Genomic DNA, 24565 nt, shown 5'->3' with positions numbered 1-24565 from the left:
ACCGACCCAAACCGCTCGGTAACCGACCCAAACCGCTCGGTTACCGAGAGGGCAAAAACATGATTTTTTCGCAAAAATTTAAAATTTGCCGAATGAATTTTCTCCGAATTTTTTTGAATTTTTGACCGGTAACCGCGGTTATCGCGCATTTTCGGTTACCGCCGGAGCTCGGTAACCGAGCTCCGGTCGGTAAATGAAACCTTGGTAGCAGGTGAGCACGTGCGATATTTCACATTGACGGATGATGCAAACTCGTGGACGTTTTCCTTCACTTGAGGTGGGCTGCACTCAAGAGTCAACATCCGACTTTTTTTCCCTATATTCAACGTAAGACGAGGAGCATTACCGTATTTTTTGTTCACTTGTGTATATTATCCGCTTGCTAATTACCTTATGAAAACCACATTTTTTTTAAATAATGGCATCAATATTTAGGAAATACTTTCACTTCCTAGAGAAGAAATATGCATGTTCGGAATGGCATTCGACTATTCGTTCCTGTACTTCACGTTGAGCTCCTAGTACGTTTATGCAAGTAGCTTTTTTTTTTCGCGAATGGTTTATGCAAGTAGCTTGCTACACCAATGTACACATTGTGAACATTTCCTCCTCCTATTTTCCGACATGATCTTTAGATAGCGGTAGCGAAGATAACCAAATGAATCCCAGCGTCTCAACTTTATCAGAAGGAAATTACAAAACTTCATTTCCTGATTGGACGAAAACCATACAACAGATCATGAGAACTGAGAAGTGCTGCAACTAGTTCACGGTTGTTTAAGCTTCTCTATACTTCTTTATTTCCATTTTAATCTTCAAGGGAAAAATAAATAAAGATCTGTATTTGCGTCTTGGATACTGCATAGCTTCTTGATTTATAAGACCCTGTTTGTTTCCACTTAAGATTATAATAAGCAACTTATAGATGGTGGATTATAATAAGCTAGATTATGATAAGTTGGAGGAAAATAAGCTGTGAGCTGTTTGGCAACTTGGATTATTAGAGTCTAGATTGTTGGCAAAAGTCTGCAATACCCTCAATAGGGAGCGGGGGATTCGGGTGTGAGGTGAGAGGAGTGGTATTGGTGGGTAATTTTCTCTAAATTTAATAGGTAGTATAGTAAAAAGTCGAAATAAACTAAAATAAGCTGAAATAAGCTTCTCCTCCATAGCTTATGAGATTATTATAATCTGAACTTCAGCTTATAATAATCTGGATAAATAATCTATTTATTTGTTTCCACTTTACACAAATAAGCTAATTTATTATAATCTTAAGTGAAAACAAACAGGGCCTAAGGCCCGTGAGACACATCGAACATAAAAGCCCGCAAACTCAAATCCGTTGGAAGTTCTACTGTGGTTGTGGATAACAAAGGACAGTCATAGCATCTCACGCATGATTAAACTGCTGCTTAATCAATCAGTACGCACTGATCGCTGAATTTGATATATATGTTAAGGTCCATAGTTAAGAGTTAAGACGATGGTTTGTTTGCCAGTGCGAATTTGATATGCGTTAAACATTTTCACGCCGCCTCGCCGGCCGGCCTGCCTAAAGGTTCTCTGCTCGCGCTTCTGCTTGTCGGGCGCCGGCAACCTGGACCTGGACCTGAACCTCAAGATATAATGTGTATCGCTCGTTGCTTGGCTGTCCTTGATACGCAAGTTGTTAGGAGAGATACGTCAACATTTTGGCATGAGCCATGAGGGAATACAGAAGCAACTAAGTTGGCTAATCATGTCATACCCAGTTTACTTCAGAACACATACGAAGGTGAGGTGATAAGCGGTAACACACGTGAGCAGAGGTTGTGAGTTCAATTTTAGGGAACATAGAGTATAAAAACAGTTTGAATAATAGTATTTGACATGTGACGAGTGGTGATAGCTCCTACGTTAGGATAGTTCAGTGAAAAAAATATGTTTTAGCTTTTTTTTTCCAAAAACACAAAAAATATTCATCAATCATAAGTGACAAGTCATAACTATAACCCGTCACTTATGACTTTTTATAAGTTACGGATCATAATTATAACTCGTCACTTATAATCTTTATTAGTGACCAGTCAAATTATGATCTATCACTAATAATATTATTGGCGACAGATTTTTACCTATCACTTATGATAAATTATCAGTGATATGTTCCGAGTGACGCATGACGATTATCACCCATCCATTGCAGTTTTTTTTTTCACGTAGGGAGTGATGGTCTCTGACTCTAATCATCTACATACAGATATGTAGCTAGGCAAATGCAGAAAAAAAATGATATAGCTGGAATCATTTTGCTTAAGTAGCTAGTGTGTATGATAAGATTGTACAGGTCGATCGTTCACAGATTTCAGCCTGCTCTTTGTGTATGCTCAAATTAACCACTACTTGCATAAAGCGTTTATATTTTTGAGGTAGCATCAAAACTGATCACACTACTTAGTATAACCATTGCTTGTTAATGGTTCTCTTTCTGACTGAAGACCTCCAGGTCACTACAAGAAAATGGATTTTTGGTGATTGTCCCACCGATTTGATAACAGCTATAAGAAAACAGTCACCTGCAGTGTTGTTTTGGTGACTTGCAAGGTGGTACTGTCACCAAAGATCGATGAAACTTTCGTGACAATTTTAGCACTACTGTCACCATAGATAACTATTTTTGGGGGAAATAAGTATGCCTAGCTTTCATGGTAGTTTAAGGTCACGCAGTCACAAAAAAAAAAGTATCCTCTGTGTAACGCGTGAATTGAAATCATGGAAATTGTGTAGCATATTTTTTTTTCCAAACAATTTATATATTTTTTAGTTACAACTCAATGACAAATGGGACCATGAAGCAATAGAACTTTTCATTACTTAAGAATCCCCAAAACTACATAATTAGCCACTTCAAGTCACTGACCAATAGCCCCAGTAAATCTGAGGCCCCACTGGTCAGCAGCTCTCTCTCGCTGAGTCCCTAACGGCTTTATCCTTCTCTGCTCATCCTATCTCACCGCTCTCTCTCCTCCCGCGGTAGTAGGAATGTCAACAGGGAAATTCCCTGCTGGGAATGGGTAACCATCCCCGCCTTGATTAGGGGAAATTTTCCCCGTCCCCGTCCCCGTCCCCGTCCCCGTCCCCGCTCGCGGGGGAGAAAATTCTCCCATCCCTGTTCCCGCGCGGGGAAATATACCCGACGGGTTCCCCGCTATGTTAGCATGATGAAGGGCCTATTGGTTGATGGGTTTTGGTGGGTTGAGTTTTAGTTGGACCGTTTCTTGCATATATGGGTCATGAAGAGTTTAAATATTTCGAGGAATTATCCCCACGGAGAAACTGGGACGGGGGACAGGGAACCGTCCCCGCCCCCGCCATACCCGACGGGGGAGAATTTTTCCCCATTAAACCCCCCACGGGGAGAAAATTGGCCCCATCCCCATCCCCTAATAAGGGAATTCCCCGTCGGGGAACGGAAATCGGGGCCTCGTTGACATCCCTACGCGGTAGCAAGGTGAGGTAGGCCTAGACCGAGAGTGCCACTGCGGTGGATGACCAAGCCGACCTCTGATTTCACCCCCTTCCAACTGCATCCGTCCATGGCGTGCTCGGTGTGGCAAGCACCTGTTCACAGACGGCGACAACATACAGTCTACTAATCAACCATTTCTCTCCGCCAGGTCATACACCTTCCCTTTTTCTTCTCACACTCCCCGGCGGCGGTGGCAATGAGGAGGAAAGGCACAGCAAGGGATAGTAGTGATGGATTCAGAATAAAAATAACTGAATGTTCTAGACTGGTCTGCTAGCAGACCAGATGTTCCGCTTGTTGGTTTAGAAGTTGTCACATAGATTACTATATATGATAAATCACTAAAAACAAAAAATTACTCGATAGTCTGTACATCCTGTGAACACAAGATGATCCACCACTAAAGGACGAGGCGGGGCAAAGTGGGAAGCTCTGGACTATTCCATGTGAGAAACATTCTCCCGGGCAGTTTCATTTCTATGGAATGTTTCGCTTGTTTCTCCCCGAAACTTTTCTCCGAACGGTGCGTTTGTTATGGATTCTTGAGAAACGGTTCGGATTTTGCCATCCAATCGCACCCTTAGTTAACACGTGGCATCACTTGGATTGTTCACTTCCATGTATTTTAACTGCACATAGTTAGAAAAAAAACATAGACACCTCTTACAGTACACCCTGTAAAATGCTACTACTCCTGAACTCACGGAAACATCCATCTGATGAAGATATGGAATATATCCACCAAATGGCATGTTAGGCGTGTGACGATCTCTTTTAAAGAAGCATACGGAAGTATCCATCTGATGAAGATATGGAATATATCCACCAAATGGCATGTTCCGCGTGTGACGATCTTCTTTTAAAGAAGCATGTGACAGTTTTTTTAAAGAAGCACGTGACGATTTTTTTATCACTCCTGAGCATGTGATGATTTTCTAAAATGCTACTACTCCTGAGCTCACGGAAGCATCGTTTTTTTGTTTAAAGAAGCATGTTACAGATCGTTGGTTCCAGGCAACTTTGCATAATTCATGCTTGATCTTTTTGCATCTCTGTTCGCTAACGAACAAAGTACAGTTTTCGCAACAAAGTATATATGCACAGTTATTTAATCAGCGAAAACGCATCGTGGACTCGTGGTGTGAGCACAATTCCATGCTTGATCTCTCCATGTGAAGAAAATACATCTTCGCGCCACCGGAGACTGATCCGACGAACAATGTATGTGGCTTCTGTTCTGAAGTCTGAAGTCAGAACGGCCAAGAAGTCGGGATCAGACAAATCGTGCCACCATGTGTTCATTTATACCCAAGTGTTAGGAGAGTGTAAGCCTTATTTGTTCACAAATAAATATAACTCAAAGCTAGTACTTGATATAGATATTTCCCAATTTTGTCATAGTCATAGTTTTTGTTTTTAATCTACTTTGAATATGTTCATATTACGAGACAGACAGACATATATACATACACACACCATGGTATATATGTACGTATATTTAAGAATACATGTTCGTTTGAAAATTTTACATGTGTAGCCTACCATCGTCCGTTAAACGGATGAGAACTTGTGGGCCTGACGCTCAATGCATTAAATAAGTAGAGAGATGAACACCTCGCCCGTTCAACGACACATTTATTAATATATAGCATAAGAGGTATATGTATAATTATTTTTTCCTAATATATCTTTGGTATATGACAATTTGAAAAATATTACATGTTTATTCGGCGACAAATGCTAGTTATGCAAATAGTTGTTCAAACAATATCACAGAGTGATTCATTCTATCCTTAAATTTGGTTCGATATCATTTTGTCGATATTTCTTTATTTAGTTGATGTAAAAGTGTGTGAGTTAAGTTTTGTAATAAATTAACGTTGGAAGGATATAAAATCTAATTTGTCGAATAATAGTAGTTATGAACCACAATTATTATATAACATAGCACGAAAGTTGCATATGCTGATAAACATTACATCAGACATGAGGTTTATCGTCGCTGCTGAAAGTGCATCTAAGCCCCCTAAGTGAGTTTTAACTTATTGATGATAAAATGATTAAGAGATTAATATGTTTATTGGAGCTATGAACAGGTTTTAGTCTCATTTGTGAAGACACACGACGTTCATTACCTAATTGTAAATCTCGATGAGGTTAGTTGTCATAATTTCATAACGTGAACCATCAGTATCCGCAATGAGTGCCCATTTCTCCAATGGTCCGTGTCTGATCCAGTCAGAGAAACACTTAACTCTCCTTCCACCCTTCCTTCTTCTGATCACACTCTGCGGCTCAAGTGGTAAAGACTCAAGGCTCTCGGGCTTCTCATCTCTTACTACAACTAGCTTCTTCAAAAATTCGTCTATATGCTTACCACTTAGTTTATCTGGCTCTTCTCGCAGTGCATCAAACTTTCTCCTTTAATTATATTTGCACAACTTCTTAAATAGATCATCAACCTCTTGCACAACTTCTTAAATAGATTCATCGATCAAAAAGAAACAACGATCAATGATCGGCTAGAGAAAAAAAATCCGATCAATTAATCCGAAAAAGAGTCTATAGGATGACCGATCAACATGATCAACGGCGTAAATCCTAGGTACGAACGGTGCTATCCCCGGTGGAAATCATGGAGATTGATCTCTCCGGGGGCACACGGTATGGAAGCTGACGATGGTTAGAATTTGTGGTCTAGGATCAAGACCTAAACTCATGATATCATAAAAATGTATAAGGATTGATTAATATGCTCGATGTATTATATTGAGTCTCGAATGCTAAATATATAGTACATATGGTTTAAATATCAAGCAACCTAAAGATAAAACCTAATTATATTCTACTATAACACCCAAGTCATTAGATATCCTTATACCATATACTCTAATAAAATAGAATATACAGCAATGCTGAGTAAATACTTCCTCCTCCTGCAGCACCGCATGATAGCGGCGCACCTGTCCCCAACGTGAATATAATTTTCTTTTCCCAAAGTATCTGCACGGTTCAAAGTTCGAATTTACTCCTTGTTTTCCCTGCTGCTCTTCACGAAAGCTTAAGAGAAGTGCATGCATGAGTTCCCGCCTGGCCGCTGGGCCCAACATGCACGACTGCCCGTCACGAATCGAAAGCCTACTCGAATTCGGCCCATGGCATGGCGCCCCACGGCTGCCGCACGACGCTCTCGTTTAGTACCACCTTGCCTATGGGAGAAGCGTTGCGTGGGAGATCTGGCTATATGACAAGAGCCTGGGGGTTCCTAGCAACATACTTACCTGGACGGGGTCGACGGCCGATCAGGAATGGCCGTGGCCTAGATCAATGGCTTACATTGCACTTGGTGAGCGCGTTGGTCTACCATCTCCCCAAGTGGGAGAGTGGACGTCATAATTTGTGGTCGGGGGGGTACGCGTTCGCGCGGCCCCTGCCAGTTCTTGCAAATTAAATTTTGGTCCATAGGCCCTTCTGTAGCCTTGATGGGTTTTATTTGGGGCTCTGACATTTGTTAAAAACCTTGGTGGTTCTTTCCGAATAAACGGACGCATTTTGATATTTTTGCCTAGCTCGTTCCATCGCTAAATGCTGCAATTGATGAATCGAGAGTTGAATGTAGTATTTTTTTTATTTTTAATCCTCCTGCTTGATTGATGTGCGGGAAGTTTCTCTCAACCAAAAAATTGTGTTGAGAAAGCTGACATATCGTTTCGCAATTTTAGGCAGCTGCAATTTCTCGTTTATCATGTTGCATGCCATTTTTGTCCAAAAATTTGTGAAGCACGATCATCCTCTACGCTACATATTTTTTTCAAAAAATTCTATGACTATTTTGATAAAGTTTTAAAGGTTAGTGCATTGAAACACAACATTTTTTTAATTTTTAAATCTACCGCTCGTTGGATTGATAGGAAGTTGTTCTCACCAGTGAACGGCAAAAAGAACCTATTTTTGTAAATTTCTAAAATAGCCGCATAGTTTTTATATTTTTTTAATTAAAAATATATATAAATAAAAAAGTGGCAGGGTGGAACGACGATTGAACCGGCCCACCAGTGCAAGCGACATGCTGACTCACAAGTCAGACCGACAAATCTGCGCGGCGCTAAAATAGCCGCCGTCCCACCAGATAGGAGAAGCATGACGTTGCACTTGCACAATACTCTTTGTATGGTAAAAAGGGCCAACTTATGGTAAATATTGATAAAGAAACATAAATGCCCCTTGGCGCTCAAACTTCAATACGCCAAGGCGTACAATATACATGAATAGTTTCTCCATCGTAACAGTTTGTGCAGCCAACAATAATGGCTTCTTGTGATGACACGTTTTAATCAGGTTCTGGTCACTGGAATGATCCGTGATCATACGAATGCCTCTCGCGATTCCGTAGGTAACTTCAACTCAGGTTCAAACTCACCTAGAGGTGCGAAGTAAGCGTCGACCATGTCCTTTGAAACGTACTCAAGGGCAGGAGGATCCCACTGCAAGAAAAAACAATAAACATAAAGGCCACAAAGAAACAATTGTGCAGAGTAAAATAGTTACCTTTGGAACTAAGTCTTTGTCCACTAGTCGTGCTCTAACACCCTGCATAGTGACGAGAAATTAGTGCACAGAGTCCACATTATTAACAGAAATGCAGATGATTATTTGTACAACATAGAATACATTTTTGCAGTTTTCAAGTAAGCGCTGTTGTAATTCCAGCAATTCTGTGCCGCGAGTCTTTGAATTTTCAAGTGCCAAGTTGGTTAGTATTCACTTAGCACTTTGTGGAAACAGTGATCACTTGGTCAGTGCTAATAATTTATACAATATTTCCTACACTTTTCTAATGAAACCAAAGTAGAATAAAAAAACATACTACATACCTCACAAAAATCATGAGAAAATTGCTTTGAGATTCCGTTGATTGACATGCGGTATTCACGAACAATGCATTCATCAAGTGTCTGGTATCTACCTTCACGTATCTACAGGATAGACAAAAGCAATCTCAGTCAACAGAGGTCTCTCAAGGACAAACAACAGAGGTCTCTCAACTTTTTTACTTACCGATCGGAGTGAGACCTTCAAAGCTAGTGGAGAGGCCTCTTTCAATCGTTTTAGTGCCAAGGTACACCATTCTTCATTCAACCTAGCTGCTTCACTTTCCTGGTTACAATGGTGGACTCTTTAAGAGTTATCAATATGCATATTTAACAAGGTTTCAGTCACAGGAAACAAAACATTGAACTTAAAAAACTAAAGCGTGCAACATCCATTACAATAAAATTACAATGAAACAACACCATCCAAGAGAGTGATAAAAAGTTTGGATCAAAAGATGACTCCAAGACATTCATGAAGTTTCACTTGAGTAACTAATGAAACATTCCACTTGAGTAACTAATGAGACATGAACAAAAGTAAACCCCAAAAGACATGCATAAATCACTATTATTTTTTGGTTGCCCTTGAACAAATGAATCAAGCAATGAGATATGTCACTCACCAAAGCATCTGCAATCTCTTCAACTGTTTCATGGCTGAAGCATTTATCTATAACCTCCAGCCTAGAGTAACACAAAGGACAAAAATGAGAAACATATTGATCAAGACTATGGCAGTACTTTCATAAACGATGTGATGAGCATGAGGATCTATGCAGCAATCTACATGAAGTCATGACAAACATTTCAAAAGAAGATAATGCAGCATCCAGATTAATACCATCCCAAGCATGTATATTATCCAATAATTGCAAATTTCTGAGAAAAAAGATCACCATAGGCCCAATGCTAATGGCAAGGAGGAAAAGAACTCACAGATCAAAGTCCTGTCCTCCATGCTAATTCCAGGAAAGAAGAAGCATTGTTCCTAGCTTTTGCTTCTTGTTCTTAAACAAAAATGTTACTACTTACTACCTTTTTTATAACCTGCACTCTATTAGTCCTAATTTATCAACAATAAATAGGGATTTGAATAAATAGGGTTACTGAGTCCTTTTAGGTCAAATCTTAAACCTTGTGCCCAAATCTAGAAGGGAACATAGAGGCTAGAAAACGCCAAGACGATGGTTACATCTAGGATCACCTTGAGACTTCTGTGCTATCGTAATTTAACCCTGATATCTAAAAGCACTTCTGAAAAACCTCACAGTATGTTTGGCAAATCAGATTAAAGATCAACAAACTCTGTTATCTAACAGTTGTTCAACAAAAAAAGATCATCCAATCCACTGAAATGGCAATAGTGATGACCTGTGTTACCCGGACACCCATGTCCAAAATTTTTTTCCGAGTCGGACACTCGCGTATCCGTGTCGGATTCCAAGTGGTATTTGGCGTGTCCCAAATTTTTTTTGCTGAATCTGACGCCCCAACATGAGTCGGACTCCGACACCCGCACCCGTGTCCATGTAACACAGGTGATGACATGGTAAAGTGCTTGATGAGGAAAATGTTCAGTGAAGAAATCATTTTTATTTTCCACATGGCCATTGTATAGCTTACCTGTGAACAATGCTTGTTTTGTCTGGATAAACCATGTCTCCATATTGTGCAAGGGAAGAATCAATAACTGACGGATCATCAGTTACCAATTTTGCAAGTCGTTCATCAACTAGATCAAGATGCTGCCGAAAGAAATGGAACATATAAGGTTGATCCATTAACTTGCTAAAGGTAGGGCCAGGGGAGGAAGACCAGAAATGCAGAACATGTGGTTTATGAAAAAGGATCTTACGCCACTCATGGAATAATGTGTAGCAAGGCCAAGTGCAATCATATCCGCTCCATTTAGTTTTTCACCAGTCAAGGCCAAGTATTCCCCTGCAAAGTGTCCATGATGAGAATGAAAAGACAATTATGTGTTCCCATCATGAATTAGACTATAGCACAGCCATTAAAAACAACCGAGGACACCATGAAACTATTAAAAATTTAATGAATTAATAAGAACACCAACCAACATGACCGGTTAGATGTGACAGATAAAAGGAGGCCGCAGCATCAGGATGGAATCCAATATGAACTTCTGGAGTTGCAAAAACCTGAAAATCATAGTGGCAAACAGATATATTAAATAACTAACTTCCCTTTTTCATGAAACAAGCAAGCATCTAGAGAAAAATATTACTGTAGGAAAGAAAAGCAAATCAGACAAAATATTTTGACATACTGTTCTATCAGTTGCAATGCGAAATGTTCCAGGGATGGAAACACCTCCTCCACCACCCATAGTAACACCATCAAGAATGGCAACCTATATACTCACAAGTCAAGGCAATCTCAGCTGTCAAATGGAAAAGCTTAAAATGAAACATCATAAGAAAGCAATTTTGTCCATATACTTACATGCGGTTTCAAGTAGGTGCCTAGAACATAAATGAACATGTACAAGGTCTTGAAAAAATCCTTACATTCCTCCAACTTGCCTGATTAAAAACGAAACGATTAAAACTGAAGGTTAACCAAGACATGTGCCTAAAATCTTTTGTCTATCCATAATATTACGAGCGACGTTCAATTCAAGAACTTAACATAGAATTAATTTGGAGCAAAACCTTTTATTTGACATTCTTGCCATCAACCTTTTCTAGAAATAACTGAAGAAGGCTGCAAAAGCAATCAATGGAAACTTGTTCTAAATTGTGCCATTATAATAACTTCCTACTCGTTTCTAAATGCAAACATGACAGCCAACTTACTATTATGCACAAGTTCTGTTTGAAATATAATGGAAGCATCAGTATCAACAGTTCACAACGAAATGAGCACTATATACCATGCACGGCCTAATCACTCACCTTCACTGATAAGATCGCGCAATTTAACAACGTCCCCACCAGCACAGAACGCTCGGCCGCTGCCCTTCATGTAATCAACACCTCAATTTATATTTGTCAAGCAACATTAATAGCATGCAAATGATGAAGCACCATACCTTCATCATGACGAAGCCAATGTCTGGGTTGTCCTCCCATGACTCATAAAACTTATTGAGCCGGGCTCCCTATCAAGACGGTCACATTTCACCAAACATCAGATCAGTTATCACCAATGTAGAACTGTAAGATATAACCCATGCGCTCATTGTAAAAGAAAAGGTGAATTCAACATCACAAATACATAAACAGGTCTCGAACCAAGCAACAAGCATTTGCAGTGAAATGAAGGCACTAAATCAAGCAGGAGCAACAGGTATGACAAGGCAGATATTTAATCAAGCCTGCATGGGCATTCCATTCAACACCATGCCACCTAGCACACTTAAATGACCATGCAGGCATTTCATCAAACACTTGGCATGCTACGCAGATGATCACAGGGGATCCAACTAAAACACCAAGCGCACTTCATCGAACATCACGCCTACAGTTCACTGAGCCCCTCCATCGCATAACCGAGCAAGCATTTTGTCGAACACACAGGCACTCCATCACCATAGAAACACGAGTGCGCACCGACGCACAGCCGCTAACTAATATACCAGTGTAAGGGGCGAGGGGTAGAAGGCGTGAGCGAACGAACCATGTTGGTGGTGAGGGCGTTGAGATAGCCGGGGCGGTTGAGCACGGCGGCGCGCGCGCTGGCCTTTCCTTCCACGAGCACCTGCCAACACGCATACACCCACCACAACACAGCATCAGCGACGGAGCCTCTCGTCCCCCTCCGATCTCGTGTCGGGGGAGGCCACGAGATGAGGCAAGGCGGCCCGGCGCCTGGTTACCTCATCGCTGGCGGCGGCGGCGTCTGCGTGCGACGGATGGAGGGAGGAGAGCGGGCGCAGTCCCCCCAGCGCGCCGCGGCGGGAGGCGGAGGCGGCGGCGGCGGCAGCGAGGCGCAGCATGGTGGCGCGGGGCGTAGGGTTTTGGACTCTGGAGAGTGGTATGTTGAAAACGAAAGGCGAGGCCCGTGGGAGTGCCGTGATGGGAAGAAACTGCGTGGAGTGGGCTGGTATGGGCCGGGCTTTGGTTCCTTCCCAAGGCCCGCATACTGAATGTTTTCTCGGCCCGATTGTTTATGGGCTTTCAGTTATGGGATATTGCGAGAACTAGTATAATTTCTGCAGAAAGCAAATACATTTTTATAGGACTAGCTAAGTGCTTGTAAGTTGTAACAAAAATATAAATATTAGATATGGTTATATTAAGTGTAAACTCAAGTTATTGAGATACAGATACTTCAGATGGGATTAAAAAAAAGAAGATGAGATTATTCACTATTATTTCTCATAATTTTTTAATTTATTTTCATTAATAAAATCGGTCTATATTTATAGCTACTAACAAAACGGAGAGACTGAAAGACAAGAATGGATCATAAAAGTGAGTAAATTATTTAAATTTTTAGTTTTTTAATAGATAGAAAAAAAATAGGGGAAGAACGACGCGAGAAATTACTCGTATTTTATATAATAATAAAGATTGAAAATAAATTCACACGTTTCAAACGGGAACCATAAATGGTTTGCTTGGAATCGGGAATCTTTGTTCCACATCTATGCGAACAAGTACATAACGTGCCTGCAAGGTAGGGTCTGTGCTCACTTGACTTTGTGTGAGCATATTGACAGCCAAAAGCTGTTTAAACAAAGGACCAGTTCTTTACAGCGAATACAGAATAGACAATTGCCTAGAGCAAAACTGCGAGACAGCAACACACTAGCGAGAACCAAAAAATTCAACATATTTTCGTATATACTAAAGGAACCTAAATAATTAAAGAATTGAATTGCTTGAGAAACCCGACACAAGATCAAAGTGGGACCAAAATGTAGCAAAATGACGCAGCCTCTTATAAAATGCCAAATCAAAAACGCTTTGGCCTGACTCCTCCAAATAGCTGACTTATTTGGTTAGCAGCATAAATCTTGCTAATATTTATACTCTTGGTTCTTCTCCAAGACCAGCCAAACCGATGTTCTTCCACAATCAGGTGGATTGCTCCTTCCATGCTGCCAACTTTCTCAGGAATTCCATCACCTGTGTATATCAAGAAGAGTGCTTCATTTCTCTTAAATTGTGATATCAACCACATGACTAAACATTCAAAAGTTTTCTTTTTCCTTTTGAACCAAGACTAAACATTAAAAAAAATTGATGCGGTTACTCAAGTACTAGCAGTTACCTCAGCTGGATGCCTTAAGGAGTAGAAGGCATCGCTCTCCTTAGGTATAGATGACACCAATATTCCAAAGCCACGGTTGCTTGCCTTCAGAACCTATTCGCACAAAGAGGAAGTTATATTGAGGAAATGGGTTATATATTTACACGTTCTTGTGAACAAACTAGACATGACTACTAGACTAGGTATGTATACCTTGAATGCATCTTCATCAGTTCTGTCATCTCCAACATAGACAGGAAGGACATTTTCACTCTCGTTGAGTCCAAGCGATTCGAGCAAAAACTCCACAGCTTTCCCCTTGTTCCAATCGATCACAGGCCGGACCTCAAAAACCTGCATTGAAGAGTGCAATTGAATTAAATTAAATTTAAAAATGCTAGCTAACAAATAATTTAAGATAAAGCCTTCTAGTTGTGCATAATCCTCACCTTCCTCCCATGGGTTAGCTTTAGACAAGGATAATCTTCCAAAACAGCAGTTACACGCTGGAAAACCTTTCGATAGTCCTGAGAAGCAAGAATAGAAAACAGGAGATAAAATGGTAAATATTCAGCTAAAATATCCCCAATAAACATTTCTTGTATGAAATAAACACTTAGATATAGAGTAGAATTATTACATCTTCAGCTACATTACGGTAATGCACAGACACACAGAACTTGTTGTCTTCCATCCTTGCACCATCAATGTCCTTGACACTCTCACCAAGTTTTTTGTACACCTGGCAAGTACAACACTCAGCAAATCGAACCATTTCATAAAATGGCATCCCAAGTTCCAGAAGTTGATACATACCTCACCGATCATGGGCAAAAACTCACTTGCAGGTTGGAAGAGGTTCACCTCTTTACCCTACGAGGGAAAAAAAGAGAAAATAGATTTACAAAACCGAGTGTAAATTAAAATTATGTGGGCATAAGATCAAGTAAGGTGTTTCACCTGCGAATCAGTGGACCGAATACATTCCACACCGTTGGATGCAGTAGTCTTCCCAACAGGCCCCATGATGTCCATTCCGTGACTTCCAGCATAGTACAATTCATTTAGTTTGACAAAGTCAAAAACCTACAAAAATACTTTGTCGATGAGAAAATGGAGCCCACAACAGAGGAAAAATGAATAAGGTTGATACAAAAGGTATTTCTCGCGATGAACAATGACATCATATACCTTATCACGAGACCTTCCACTAATGATAGCAGTTGGGAAAAGTGATGCCACATGCTTCACAGCAGCACGCATCTGTGAGACAAAATCTTTAGAAAGTGGATCGGAAATTGCACTGAACACAGATAGGTTGGTGCTTTAATTTTACATGAATTGCAGTATTTAAAATATATATATACCTCATCAGACATTAGTGCATTTTCAGGATTGTCCACAATTGGCGAAAGAGTTCCATCATAGTCAAGAAACAATGCCAATCTTTTACTCCCAGCAAGATCAATAATATCCTCAAATGAAGTCAAAGCAGAAGGATACTCCACCTGCAACAGTAACAATTTGGGAATCACTGACAGTCCAACTTTCTTTATCACTGTCAAACACTAAAATCCAAATACATACCATCCAGTTACGATATTGCAAATCAAGATCATCAGCTTGAACATCATTGATGACATCCTTGATCTGCCTTTTGCGAGTTGGTGACGAGGCCATCATGAGATCAAGCCATCCAGAAGCGCGAACTTCTTCGATCTTACCAGGCAGAGGCTTCTTCTTTGCAGTATTCAAGTAAAGCCCCGGAGAGGGGAAGCTAGTAGGTGTTGTGAAAGTCATGACAGCAGGAGGCAGGGCTAATGTCAGAAGAGGATCAGCAATTACAGGTGAGTTGAGGCTTGTCTTCAAATCCATCAACAAGACCCAACTCTCCCTCTCAGTCTTGTTGTAAAACAGTAACAAACTACGCAAGGGAAGTGCACTGGATTGTAGAATTCCACACAGCCAAGCACTTAATCAACCCTCTTGTCGATGAAAAACCAACGTTTCAATGTCTTCTTGTCACTGCAAACGTGCATGCAGCGCATCCAGCCCATCAAGCGGGAAGTCCTTGCATTCTGTATCAGCAAAAAGGTTTAGCCTTGAAACATAGCAATAGTTGAAAAAGAACTACAGAATGTTCAGACACATTACCGGTTCATTGCCATTCGACACAGATCATTTAAGAGGAAGGATCATTCATCCGACAGGCCGATCAGCTCCAAGGACATCAATTGTGCACAATCACAGCCAACACTGCAGTAATAGCAAGGACAAAAAGCTTTGTCATGTGATGGTCTAATGAAACACCACACAACCTAATGCAAGAGCAGCTGACCACACTGAACATCATAGTTACTGTTTTGCCTTGTAAGTTAAAAAAAAAAAGGCTAGTAGACCTTTTTGTCAAGAGTAACAAGGGAAAATGACAAGACATCAGTTGGTGAGTCATGATTCCTTTTATGTACTACCAAATATTAGTTGGAAAACGATGTTTGATCCATCCATCATTAAAACCTTAAAAGGCCAAATTACAGCAAATCACATAAACATGGATGATTTGGTGAGACCTATGTGTACTAGTGGTTGATGCTCAAAGTTTGCAGTGGTTGGCGCCGTCGGCTCCAGTCTCCACCGTGATGAATTACACAGGGTACCCATGAAAATGCATAGAAAAAATACAAGAAATACAAAGACCTATTCAGGGTATGTGCACATGTAATTGTTTAGCGGTGGCGCTCAGAAACAAAACGCAAACACATAATTAGGGATTAGGTCAGTCATCATCATGTATCATGAGAGGACTAATTCATTGGACCACCGGTGCATCAATCAACCAATCAATATGCTTGTACAAAAGATGGCGCCTGGCCAGGCTTGCAAGAAAGCCTCGCCGATGCAACATGCCGCGCGCAACGGCGGCAGTGAAAGGCACAGCTCCCATCAACCCCAACCAACCAGAACAAATACGGTGGGGCGCGCATTACGCTGCATCCAAAGACAAGCCCAGGACAGTGCACTGCGGCAATCATCAAAGCTGAGATTTTTATTTCCCTCCCCTTGTAATACATCCAAAAAGAATCGGGGAAAACGGCAAGAAAAAGGGTACGGCCAGTTGGACAGACCCCCGCCTCGGCCGTAGAAGTAGGACCCCCGCGAGGAAGAATCCCACACAGCCAACCACCACCGCCACTACCCTCCCTCCCCTCCGCATCCCACCTGTCCGTTCATTCATTGCCGTGGTTTTGGAGATTTGATTAAAAAATCGCGTCTTTTTGGGTTCTTCTGATACAGTCCCATACATGGAACGGAACTGATTTCCGGAGGGGACGACGACTGGCCGCCAGCCGTCGCCGTCGCCGTCGCACGGAGAGACAGAGACGCGACGAACACGCCCGAAAAAACAAAAATTGCACGATCCCGGCAAGGAATTCGGCGCGAGATCTACTACCGTTAGATAAACACCGCGACACGTTCCCGAAGAAAACATCAGAACCCGATCCCGGAAGGAGAAAGCTTACCGTACGGAGCCGGCGAGGTTATCCCCAATGCCGGAGCCGGCGAGTCACCACCGAGCGGAGGTTACGACGGCCAGGTGGGCGGCGACTACGGAGGCGGGGGATTTGGGAACCGAACGGGGAGGAGAGAGAGAGAGAGAGGAAGGGAGAGGAGAGAAGGCGGAGGAGGCCCCGTATTAATAGGCGGCGACTCCCTCTTTCTCTCTGTAGAAGCGGACGCGGAAAAGTAGTTACCAGTTGCTTCGGTAATTGGGCGCTTCGTTTTGCTTTCCCTCGTCACGGGATTAACCCCAAGGCGACCGGGGCGCGGGGCCCACTCGGCGTGCTTTTGCTGACGCGGACGGGTGACGGCGCGCCACGTAGGGGCGAGCGACGGCGATCGGGAGGGGGTCGGCTTCCGGGGGTCCACAAGTGTGTGCGCGACGAGGGGAGGGTGGGCCCGGGATCTACGGAGCAGGAGGGGGAAGGCCTTCGGAATCTCCTTGACCGCTCCCGTCCCCACCGATGCGCCGACACGTGGCGCCGCGTGGCGGGGGAGAGGGTCCACCGGATCTCCACCCGTGGGAATTTGTTTTATTTTAGGTTAGTTAAAAACTAATATTTTGATAACAGTATTTGAGAAACTAAATTTTCAAAAAATTGCTCTTTTATCCTGTCGAGGTTCTTAGTGTGACTCTTAATTTCATCACGTCAATGCATATAGTGTTACCAAGTTGATCACGATATTATCCCGTATAGTGGCCGTCTAAGTCACGTCAGGATAACTAAGTCCCGTACAGAGGTCGGATGAACAGTACTAATATATTTTAATTTTTCTACTTTCCTCTTACTTTATTTGGACAGTGAGGTTATCGTACTATAAATTTATGAAACTTTTTTTAGTCTATAATTCATGATGAATTCACTTTAAAAGGATTCACCTCAATACTCATGTAGGTTTCAAAATTAAAAAACTCTAAAAAAAAGGCTAATTTTAGAACTTCTAGCCATTTTTAAGGCCTCAAAGAAATTCTAAAAATCTGAAAAATTTCACTAATACTTCTCTCATGTGGCGTAATAATTTCTAAAATTATTTCCAACCCTAAGTTTTTTTGAAAAAGTGAGTTCCTTTGTAATGCTCTATTTATATGCATTTTTTATCATTTCATGTGATATTCTTTTTTTAAATCAATTTGAGTTCAAACATGTAATTTTAATGTGATGTCATTTTATCCGGTACCAGAGCCTCCGCAGCCACGGTAGGATCGTTTGCCTCTGTCACCATATATTTTGTGTTCGTCCTATCCATAAAAAACCAAAAGTTTTTTTGCCAAAGCCCTTTGTTTGCATCTGTTATTTTGGTAAGTTTGGTTAAGTTTCTGTCCATTAGAGTCTTTGTTTTTGTCGCTTATCATTCATCTTTTGTGTATCCTTTGTGTCATTATATATTCTTGTGTCATTCATATCTGGAAGTGAAAATCTCACAAAAAAAAAAGTTATAGCCCAAGTCATCTTTTGAGAAAACTTTGATCCCATCAAGCTCTGGCTACTTGTTGTGTTGGGTTTTATCTTCTAATTGTTCTAGTCATATATCTAGTTGTGAGGAACGGTGATGTTCTAAGATGGAGGTGAATTGTGACACTTAGAACCTAATACCTCCAAAAATTTCACAAGTAAACATATATCAATTTCTATTTAAATATGCTCTAGGGTTATCTATTTTGTCTACTCTACCGCTCAAAATGATTACAAACTACTCTTGCAAGGTAAATTGCAAGTATGTAAATGCAGAAACGTAAATAAGGTACAAAGACAAACTCGGCATAAGGAATTTTTATCCCGTAGTATCGATGGCATGAATGTCACCTCTAGTTCACGTTGAACCTCCACCAAAGATATGCTCTCGGTCGACACCCGGTCAAGACTCTTAAACCAACAAGCCACCAAGGCAAGACCTCAAGCCGGATGAGTCACTAAGCCACCAAAGTAAGGTCTCATCACTAGCCTCTTTTCTGGTCACTTGCCGCCATGATTACTTCGGAGCTTGAGTCACTAAGGCAAGGGTTTCCACGTCCTCATACATGTGTCTTGCCGCTGCTCCTCTCCAAGTCGGAGGATCAATAAACTTGAGCCACCAAGACCCAAAATGTCGACGAGTCACTAAGACTCCAAGGTATTAGCGTACCTCTCGGTATAAGATAGGATCACTCCTTTATCCTTTCTTCAAACTGCAGCACCTAGCTACAACTCACTTTAGGTCTATAAGTAGTAAACACTTTCTACTCTTATAATTAATCACTTTGGATGATCACTTTAAGCACATTGGTGGCTCAATATATTCTCAAGTGTATATGAGCTTTCTCTAGACTTCAGTAGCATGCCACACTGTCGGTGTATCAGGAACCAGGGGTCCCTGAGTCCCGAGACCGGGCCGGCCATCTGCCACGCGTCACCATCCCGCGAGGTCCGCCCTGCAAGATAAGAAGAAGCTAAGTCCCGGGAGAAGGTGCTCGGGGCCGCCGCCTCTGTTTCCCGAGCACCCCAGTTCCCCGATGATCCGCAGAGTCCAAGTACCGGGAAGGAAGTGCTCGGAAGGGTCCTCGCCTACCCCCGAGTACTGTAGTCCCCCGATGATCCAAACAGCCAAGTGCTCGGGAGAGAGTGCTCGGGGCTGCACGTGGCAGCCCCCGAGGACTCGGTTCCCCGAAGGTCTCACCCAAGTGCTCGGGAGAGAGAGCTCGGGGCTGCACGTGGCAGCCTCCGAGGACTCGGTTCCCCGAAGATCTCACCCAAGTGCTCGGGAGAGAGTGCTCGGGGCTGCACGTGGCAGCCCCCGAGGACTCGGTTCCCCGAAGGTCTCCCCCAAGTGCTCGGGAGAGAGTGCTCGGGGCTGCACGTGGCAGCCCCCGAGGACTCGGTTCCCCGAAAGGTCTCACCAAAGTGCTCGGGAGAGAGTGCTCGGGGCTGCACGTGGCAGCCCCCGAGGACTCGGTTCCCTGAAGGTTCGCGCAAGATCATCCGACGGCCCGAAAGGTCCCATCGTCGGGGTGTCAGCTAGTCAAAGGCCCAATGCCGCATTTAATAGGCACGCGCGGCCTGACATCCTGACATCCTGACATTCTCAGCTGCCCACGCCCTAGTGTCAGACCCTGCCATGCTCTGGCAGGGGGGCGTGGGTCCATTAAATGCACGGGTCCCGTCCCATTTCACCCGGGTGCCTCGGGATAACGTTGCCAAAATCTAAGCGCTCCGCCTGCCACCCTGCCCTGGCAGAAGTACAAGACAGGGTGGGCGCACCGGGCACGTCTGCGGCTGCCCGGTGGGCCCTCTTAATGGCGCCAGAGGACATCCACAGTGGCGGGTGGTCGGATGCACGCCGCAATTTTCCACCGCCCCTGTCACTTCGCCAAGACGGAATGATGACGCCTTTCTTCGTGACGCCTTGGCACTCGCGCCCCCTCTTTCCCATTCAGGATAAGTCGAGGTCGGCGCGCCTATAAAAGGAAAGGATGGAGAATACATAACGACTCCTCCTCGGCGGCCTGAGATCCCGAAGCTCTCAATAGAAGACCCGGAAGCCCAGATCAAAAGACGAAGAACATCACAAACAAGCTCAAGCCAAGCTAGAACACGAGAGCCTCAAGCTCTCTGTAGACAGCTCACCCCTGTAACCAGATACATCCTTGAAGAATTCCCTTCAAGGAGAGATATAACACTCACACAGGAGTAGGGTGTTACGCCTCCGTGCGGCCCGAACCTGTCTAAACCCCGGTGCACCCATCTTTCTTGCACTAGGACGATCATCTCCCACCAGCCACTGCATTTATTTCCGTTCCCATTTATTTCCCAGACAAGCTCGTTCAGGATCACCCCCCGGCCGAATCTCTAAAAAGGGGTCTCTCGGGATCCCTACGACAGGAGTTCATCCTCCGACACACACCTTCAAATAACTGAGTAGAGGGGTATTTATAGCCTCAAATCCGCCAACTAGTTATTTTCCTAACGACTCAAAAAGCTATTAACACCGAAAGATCTGGTGATAACAATAGTACTAACACCGGATCATCAGGTAAGTACATCTTCAGAAACTAGCAGTTGGAACTCTACTCAGTATCTCTATGAACACCGGACACTCTGGTGTACCTTCAAATCTATCATCGGACTTTTCGGTGAGTTATCTTAAGCTATCTGAGTCTTTGCACTCTCTCTGTGTAAAATGCTCCGGTGCATTAATCTTCAGAGCACCGGACCTTTCGGTGGGTTGTTCTTCATTCTTTAACACTTACAGTCGCTTCTGCAAGAAATGCTTCGATAATATAATCTGGTGTGCACAAACCAAGCATCGGATCATCTGGTGGGTTGATATTTAGTGTTCTGCACTTGCATTCTTCTCTGCATGAAATACTTCGACGTTACCCAATACAGATTATCGGACTATCTGGTGAGGTCATCAACCTTCTCACCCTTTGTTAGAAATTTTACTAATATTCTTCTTATATGATATATTAATTTATAAAAATACACCAACTCAACTTATCTGATACATCTAACCAAACCAAATAGAAAACTGACTCATCTAATCCATACAATCAAATAGAAAATTAAATTATCATTTCCTAAAAATAAAGATAAACCCATCTCATTCAACCTCACCCGCTGACAAATACACCCTAAGCAATTTTGCCTTGCTCCACTCGGACCTTTCTTTTTTATTATATTATTGCACGGAGTCGTTGCTCATGCTGTTCATGGCTTTCGTGTTTTGCGTTGAGTTCGCCGGCCGTACAGGGTTGCCAAAAGGGCAGAGAAAAAGAAAAACCATGGGCGTCGCGATTGCTGCGCCGATCGGTCGGGGTGACATTGCAGGTCGTGGCAGGGAGAAGCGGTAGGGCTTGGGATCCTGGATGAATGAATATTCGGTGAGAATAGTCGACAAACGAGATTAGACATACGTGTACAGTGGACGTGGAGCTGTATTTTACATGACCCTGTCGTTGCACACGGTTCTCCATATTGCATGCATTCTTGGGTTCTTAATTTATATGGCGATTGGCGAGCTAGAGATGTCCTCCCTAACCAACAAACCAGTAGCGCAGTACATGGCCTGTGTGAAACAACGCATCTACCTAAACCAGCTGGATCTTCGCGGCGACAGTTCCTGAGAGCCAAGGGATGGAGAAAGAAACACGCGTGCGTGTCAAGGAGTACGTCGAACAGCTAGGCATGCAGCTAGCGTCACAACGAAGAAGCGTATCTGCTCAGCTCTAGCTTCACGATCCCCGGGCGGCCCCGTGGATCACGTGTACGTACATGTTGGTGGCAATGGTCAAACGCCAAGGCACCGCGCCCTTTCGCCGCAGAAAGCCCGGTGGGCTACGGCCAACTTGCCACTTATTCTAACCAACTAACTAAGTAATCGTGTACGTTATAACGAAAATATATATATTGAAGATAGAACATTATCGAACGAATATGTTAAAAATTATACTGTAATTTGATTTTGGATGAAATCCGAAAAATAAAGTTTATTCGCTAATTTTCTTTCTAATTTATTCATTTATTTTTATTGATAAAATAAATCTTACATTCATAGTTAGCAATGAGACGAGTAGATTGAATGGCGAGAAGAGATAGTAAATAAATAAATTATTTAAATTTTAGAGAGGTTTATTATACGAGGAGAGAGCTTAAAGAGCTGACGCGAGAGCTAATTTAAAGAGCTCGCATGCTTGCTTGCTTGTCTGTCGCTGACGAGTGAGAGATCGCGCGGGCCAGCTGGGCGGCCGGCCGGCACGTCTCGTCTTCGTCGTCGATCGCAGGCGAGCGCGACGTTCTTGTCGGTGGAGGCACGTACGATACGCGCGCGAAACCCAGCTGCATGCGTGCGTGGCGCTGACGGTGAAAGCCGCGGATTCGATCGTCAGTCCGTCGGAACCGAAAAGGTCTCGGCCAAGTCACACGTCCGTCAGAGTATTCTGAGGATGACGAAGCAGCAGCTAGCTTCGCTGAGGCCAAGCAGATGCAGACAGCAGCTGCCAGATCGATCGAGAGATTATTTATCGACGACGGCGAACAGGTCCATCCCAGAATTACAACGAAACCAACGCACAGGGTTAATTTTTACTTAATCAATGAACCAGTAACAAGTCAAAGCATGTGAAATTGTACAAAAGCTTCATGACGGTGGCATTTTTTTTTTTATGTGTTTGACAACTTAGTTTGCTTTTTTTTATGTCGTTTGACAGAGCGATGGGAGCGGCGGCGGCGGCATGCCTTGACATCCAAGAAAGAGAGGACGAGGAGAACATTTCTTAAAAACTTGGCTGTTGAAACTACGCATCATGTGACTCAATGACACGTCGAGGAACCGCCTCGACCGTACATTTGGCTGCATGCTAGTAATTTGTAGTGCCAGCAATCCAGCTATTCCAGCAAGTAGTGACTACTGACCTGCTAGCTAGTAATGATCTCTCTTTATTGTCGATCTAATGATGAAATAGTCATTATGTAAAGTTGAATTATGTGTCTCTTTTTAAAAATATATTTAATTTTTTATTATTTATCTTTTATATCTAGATATCTAATATTTATCTTTCATATATTTTAAAAATACATTCAATCTCCTATTATTACCTTTCATACATAGACATATAATATTTGCATTCCATACATTTACTATTAGGTTTCTCCAGAGGGTGTGTCGTCTCCCTTACTTCATCTACAATGTCTGGTTTCTTCAGAGGGTGTGTCATCTCCCACAATTTGTCTACAGTGCCAGCTTTCTGGAGAGGGTATGTCGCCGCCCGCACGTCGCCTCATCCGCCATCTACCACGAATAGAGATAGCAACGTGTACAATACTTATAAGCTATACAAACCTGTACCCGCGAGCTAATACCTAAACCCGCACCCACACCTATTACCTAACACGGGTGAAAACTAACTCTACGCCCACCACCCGAGGGCACGCCCGTATACCCGCCAATATAGTAAACTTGTATTGAACATAAGATCAAGTATGTAATAATAATATCATCAATTTAAACATACATCTCAACTAAGATAATAAACAAGCATCTCACAAATACATAACAGGCATATCATATTAGTACATACCACATAGTCTATAGCTTATATATTAAAAATGATGTGGGCCCACATGTCAGATGTGTGGAGAGGGTGCACGGCCAAATCGGGCACAGGTAATCCTATTTCATATCCGTCTCTCTATACCCATTAGGTTTAACTTCAAACCCGCACTCGTACCAATAGATAAAAATGCATCTCAACTTCGTGTCTGTTAGGGTTTTTACCTACAGACATACGGGTAAAATGTGTCCATTGACATCCTTGACCATGGAGGTCATCTCAGTCGCACTGTCTTTACACATTACAAGAAATCTGACTATCGATGATGATAGCGTATCGTCACGGTATAACAAATTTTTTTGTCACAGAATAATA

At 42.7% G+C, this 24565-nt stretch overlaps 2 protein-coding genes and 1 non-coding gene across 4 annotated transcripts; 1 reads left to right on the top strand and 2 right to left on the bottom strand.

The window, feature by feature from the left end:
• Positions 1-6784: 6784 nt before the first annotated feature.
• LOC133904181 (U1 spliceosomal RNA) lies at positions 6785-6944 on the top strand. Its single transcript, XR_009907416.1, has one exon. It is a non-coding gene; the product is annotated as a U1 spliceosomal RNA (small nuclear RNA).
• Positions 6945-7699: 755 nt separating this feature from the next.
• LOC133903814 (small ribosomal subunit protein mS47-like) lies at positions 7700-12409 on the bottom strand. Its single transcript, XM_062345276.1, has 14 exons — positions 12227-12409; positions 12028-12108; positions 11441-11509; positions 11304-11367; positions 10852-10931; positions 10676-10759; positions 10463-10547; positions 10241-10326; positions 10009-10130; positions 9009-9069; positions 8570-8668; positions 8386-8487; positions 8060-8101; positions 7700-7995 (listed from the first exon to the last, which is right to left on the bottom strand). The coding sequence occupies exons 1-14, from the start codon at positions 12344-12346 to the stop codon at positions 7876-7878; spliced, it is 1215 nt and encodes a 404-aa protein (XP_062201260.1). The 5' UTR covers positions 12347-12409; the 3' UTR covers positions 7700-7875.
• Positions 12410-12965: 556 nt separating this feature from the next.
• On the bottom strand, positions 12966-17279 carry LOC133903877 (probable trehalose-phosphate phosphatase 2). 2 transcript variants are annotated; one of them, XM_062345349.1, is made up of 12 exons: positions 17127-17279; positions 15760-15861; positions 15193-15683; positions 14973-15113; positions 14797-14868; positions 14566-14691; positions 14422-14478; positions 14246-14347; positions 14055-14132; positions 13819-13959; positions 13627-13719; positions 12966-13481 (listed from the first exon to the last, which is right to left on the bottom strand). In XM_062345349.1, exons 3-12 carry the CDS (start codon positions 15478-15480, stop codon positions 13431-13433), a joined length of 1149 nt encoding a protein of 382 aa, XP_062201333.1. In that variant the 5' UTR covers positions 15481-15683; positions 15760-15861; positions 17127-17279; the 3' UTR covers positions 12966-13430. The 2 variants fall into 2 exon arrangements, with proteins under 2 accessions (XP_062201333.1, XP_062201334.1); XM_062345350.1 differs by having other exon boundaries at positions 15193-15630.
• Between the last annotated feature and the right edge of the window lie 7286 nt (positions 17280-24565).

This window comes from Phragmites australis, chromosome 21, assembly GCF_958298935.1.
Source record: "Phragmites australis chromosome 21, lpPhrAust1.1, whole genome shotgun sequence".
NCBI lineage: Eukaryota > Viridiplantae > Streptophyta > Magnoliopsida > Poales > Poaceae > Phragmites > Phragmites australis.
Note: the sequence above shows the minus strand (reverse complement) of the source record. Positions and strands in the feature narration are given on the sequence as shown.

Bases quoted from the DNA above. Each gene is read 5' to 3' on its own strand.
- LOC133903814 (XM_062345276.1), bottom strand. From the start codon at position 12,346: ATGCTGCGCCTCGCTGCCGCCGCCGCCGCCTCCGCCTCCCGCCGCGGC. The intron at 10,932-11,303 runs GTGAGTGATTAG...GTTTTTAATCAG, and splicing joins GCGCGATCTTATCAGTGAAG to GCAAGTTGGAGGAATGTAAG. The intron at 10,548-10,675 runs GTATGTCAAAAT...TATGATTTTCAG, and splicing joins GCATTGCAACTGATAGAACA to GTTTTTGCAACTCCAGAAGT.
- LOC133903877 (XM_062345349.1), bottom strand. From the start codon at position 15,480: ATGGATTTGAAGACAAGCCTCAACTCACCTGTAATTGCTGATCCTCTT. The intron at 15,114-15,192 runs GTATGTATTTGG...TTACTGTTGCAG, and splicing joins TGCAATATCGTAACTGGATG to GTGGAGTATCCTTCTGCTTT. The intron at 13,960-14,054 runs GTGAGGATTATG...TCTTCAATGCAG, and splicing joins AGCTAACCCATGGGAGGAAG to GTTTTTGAGGTCCGGCCTGT.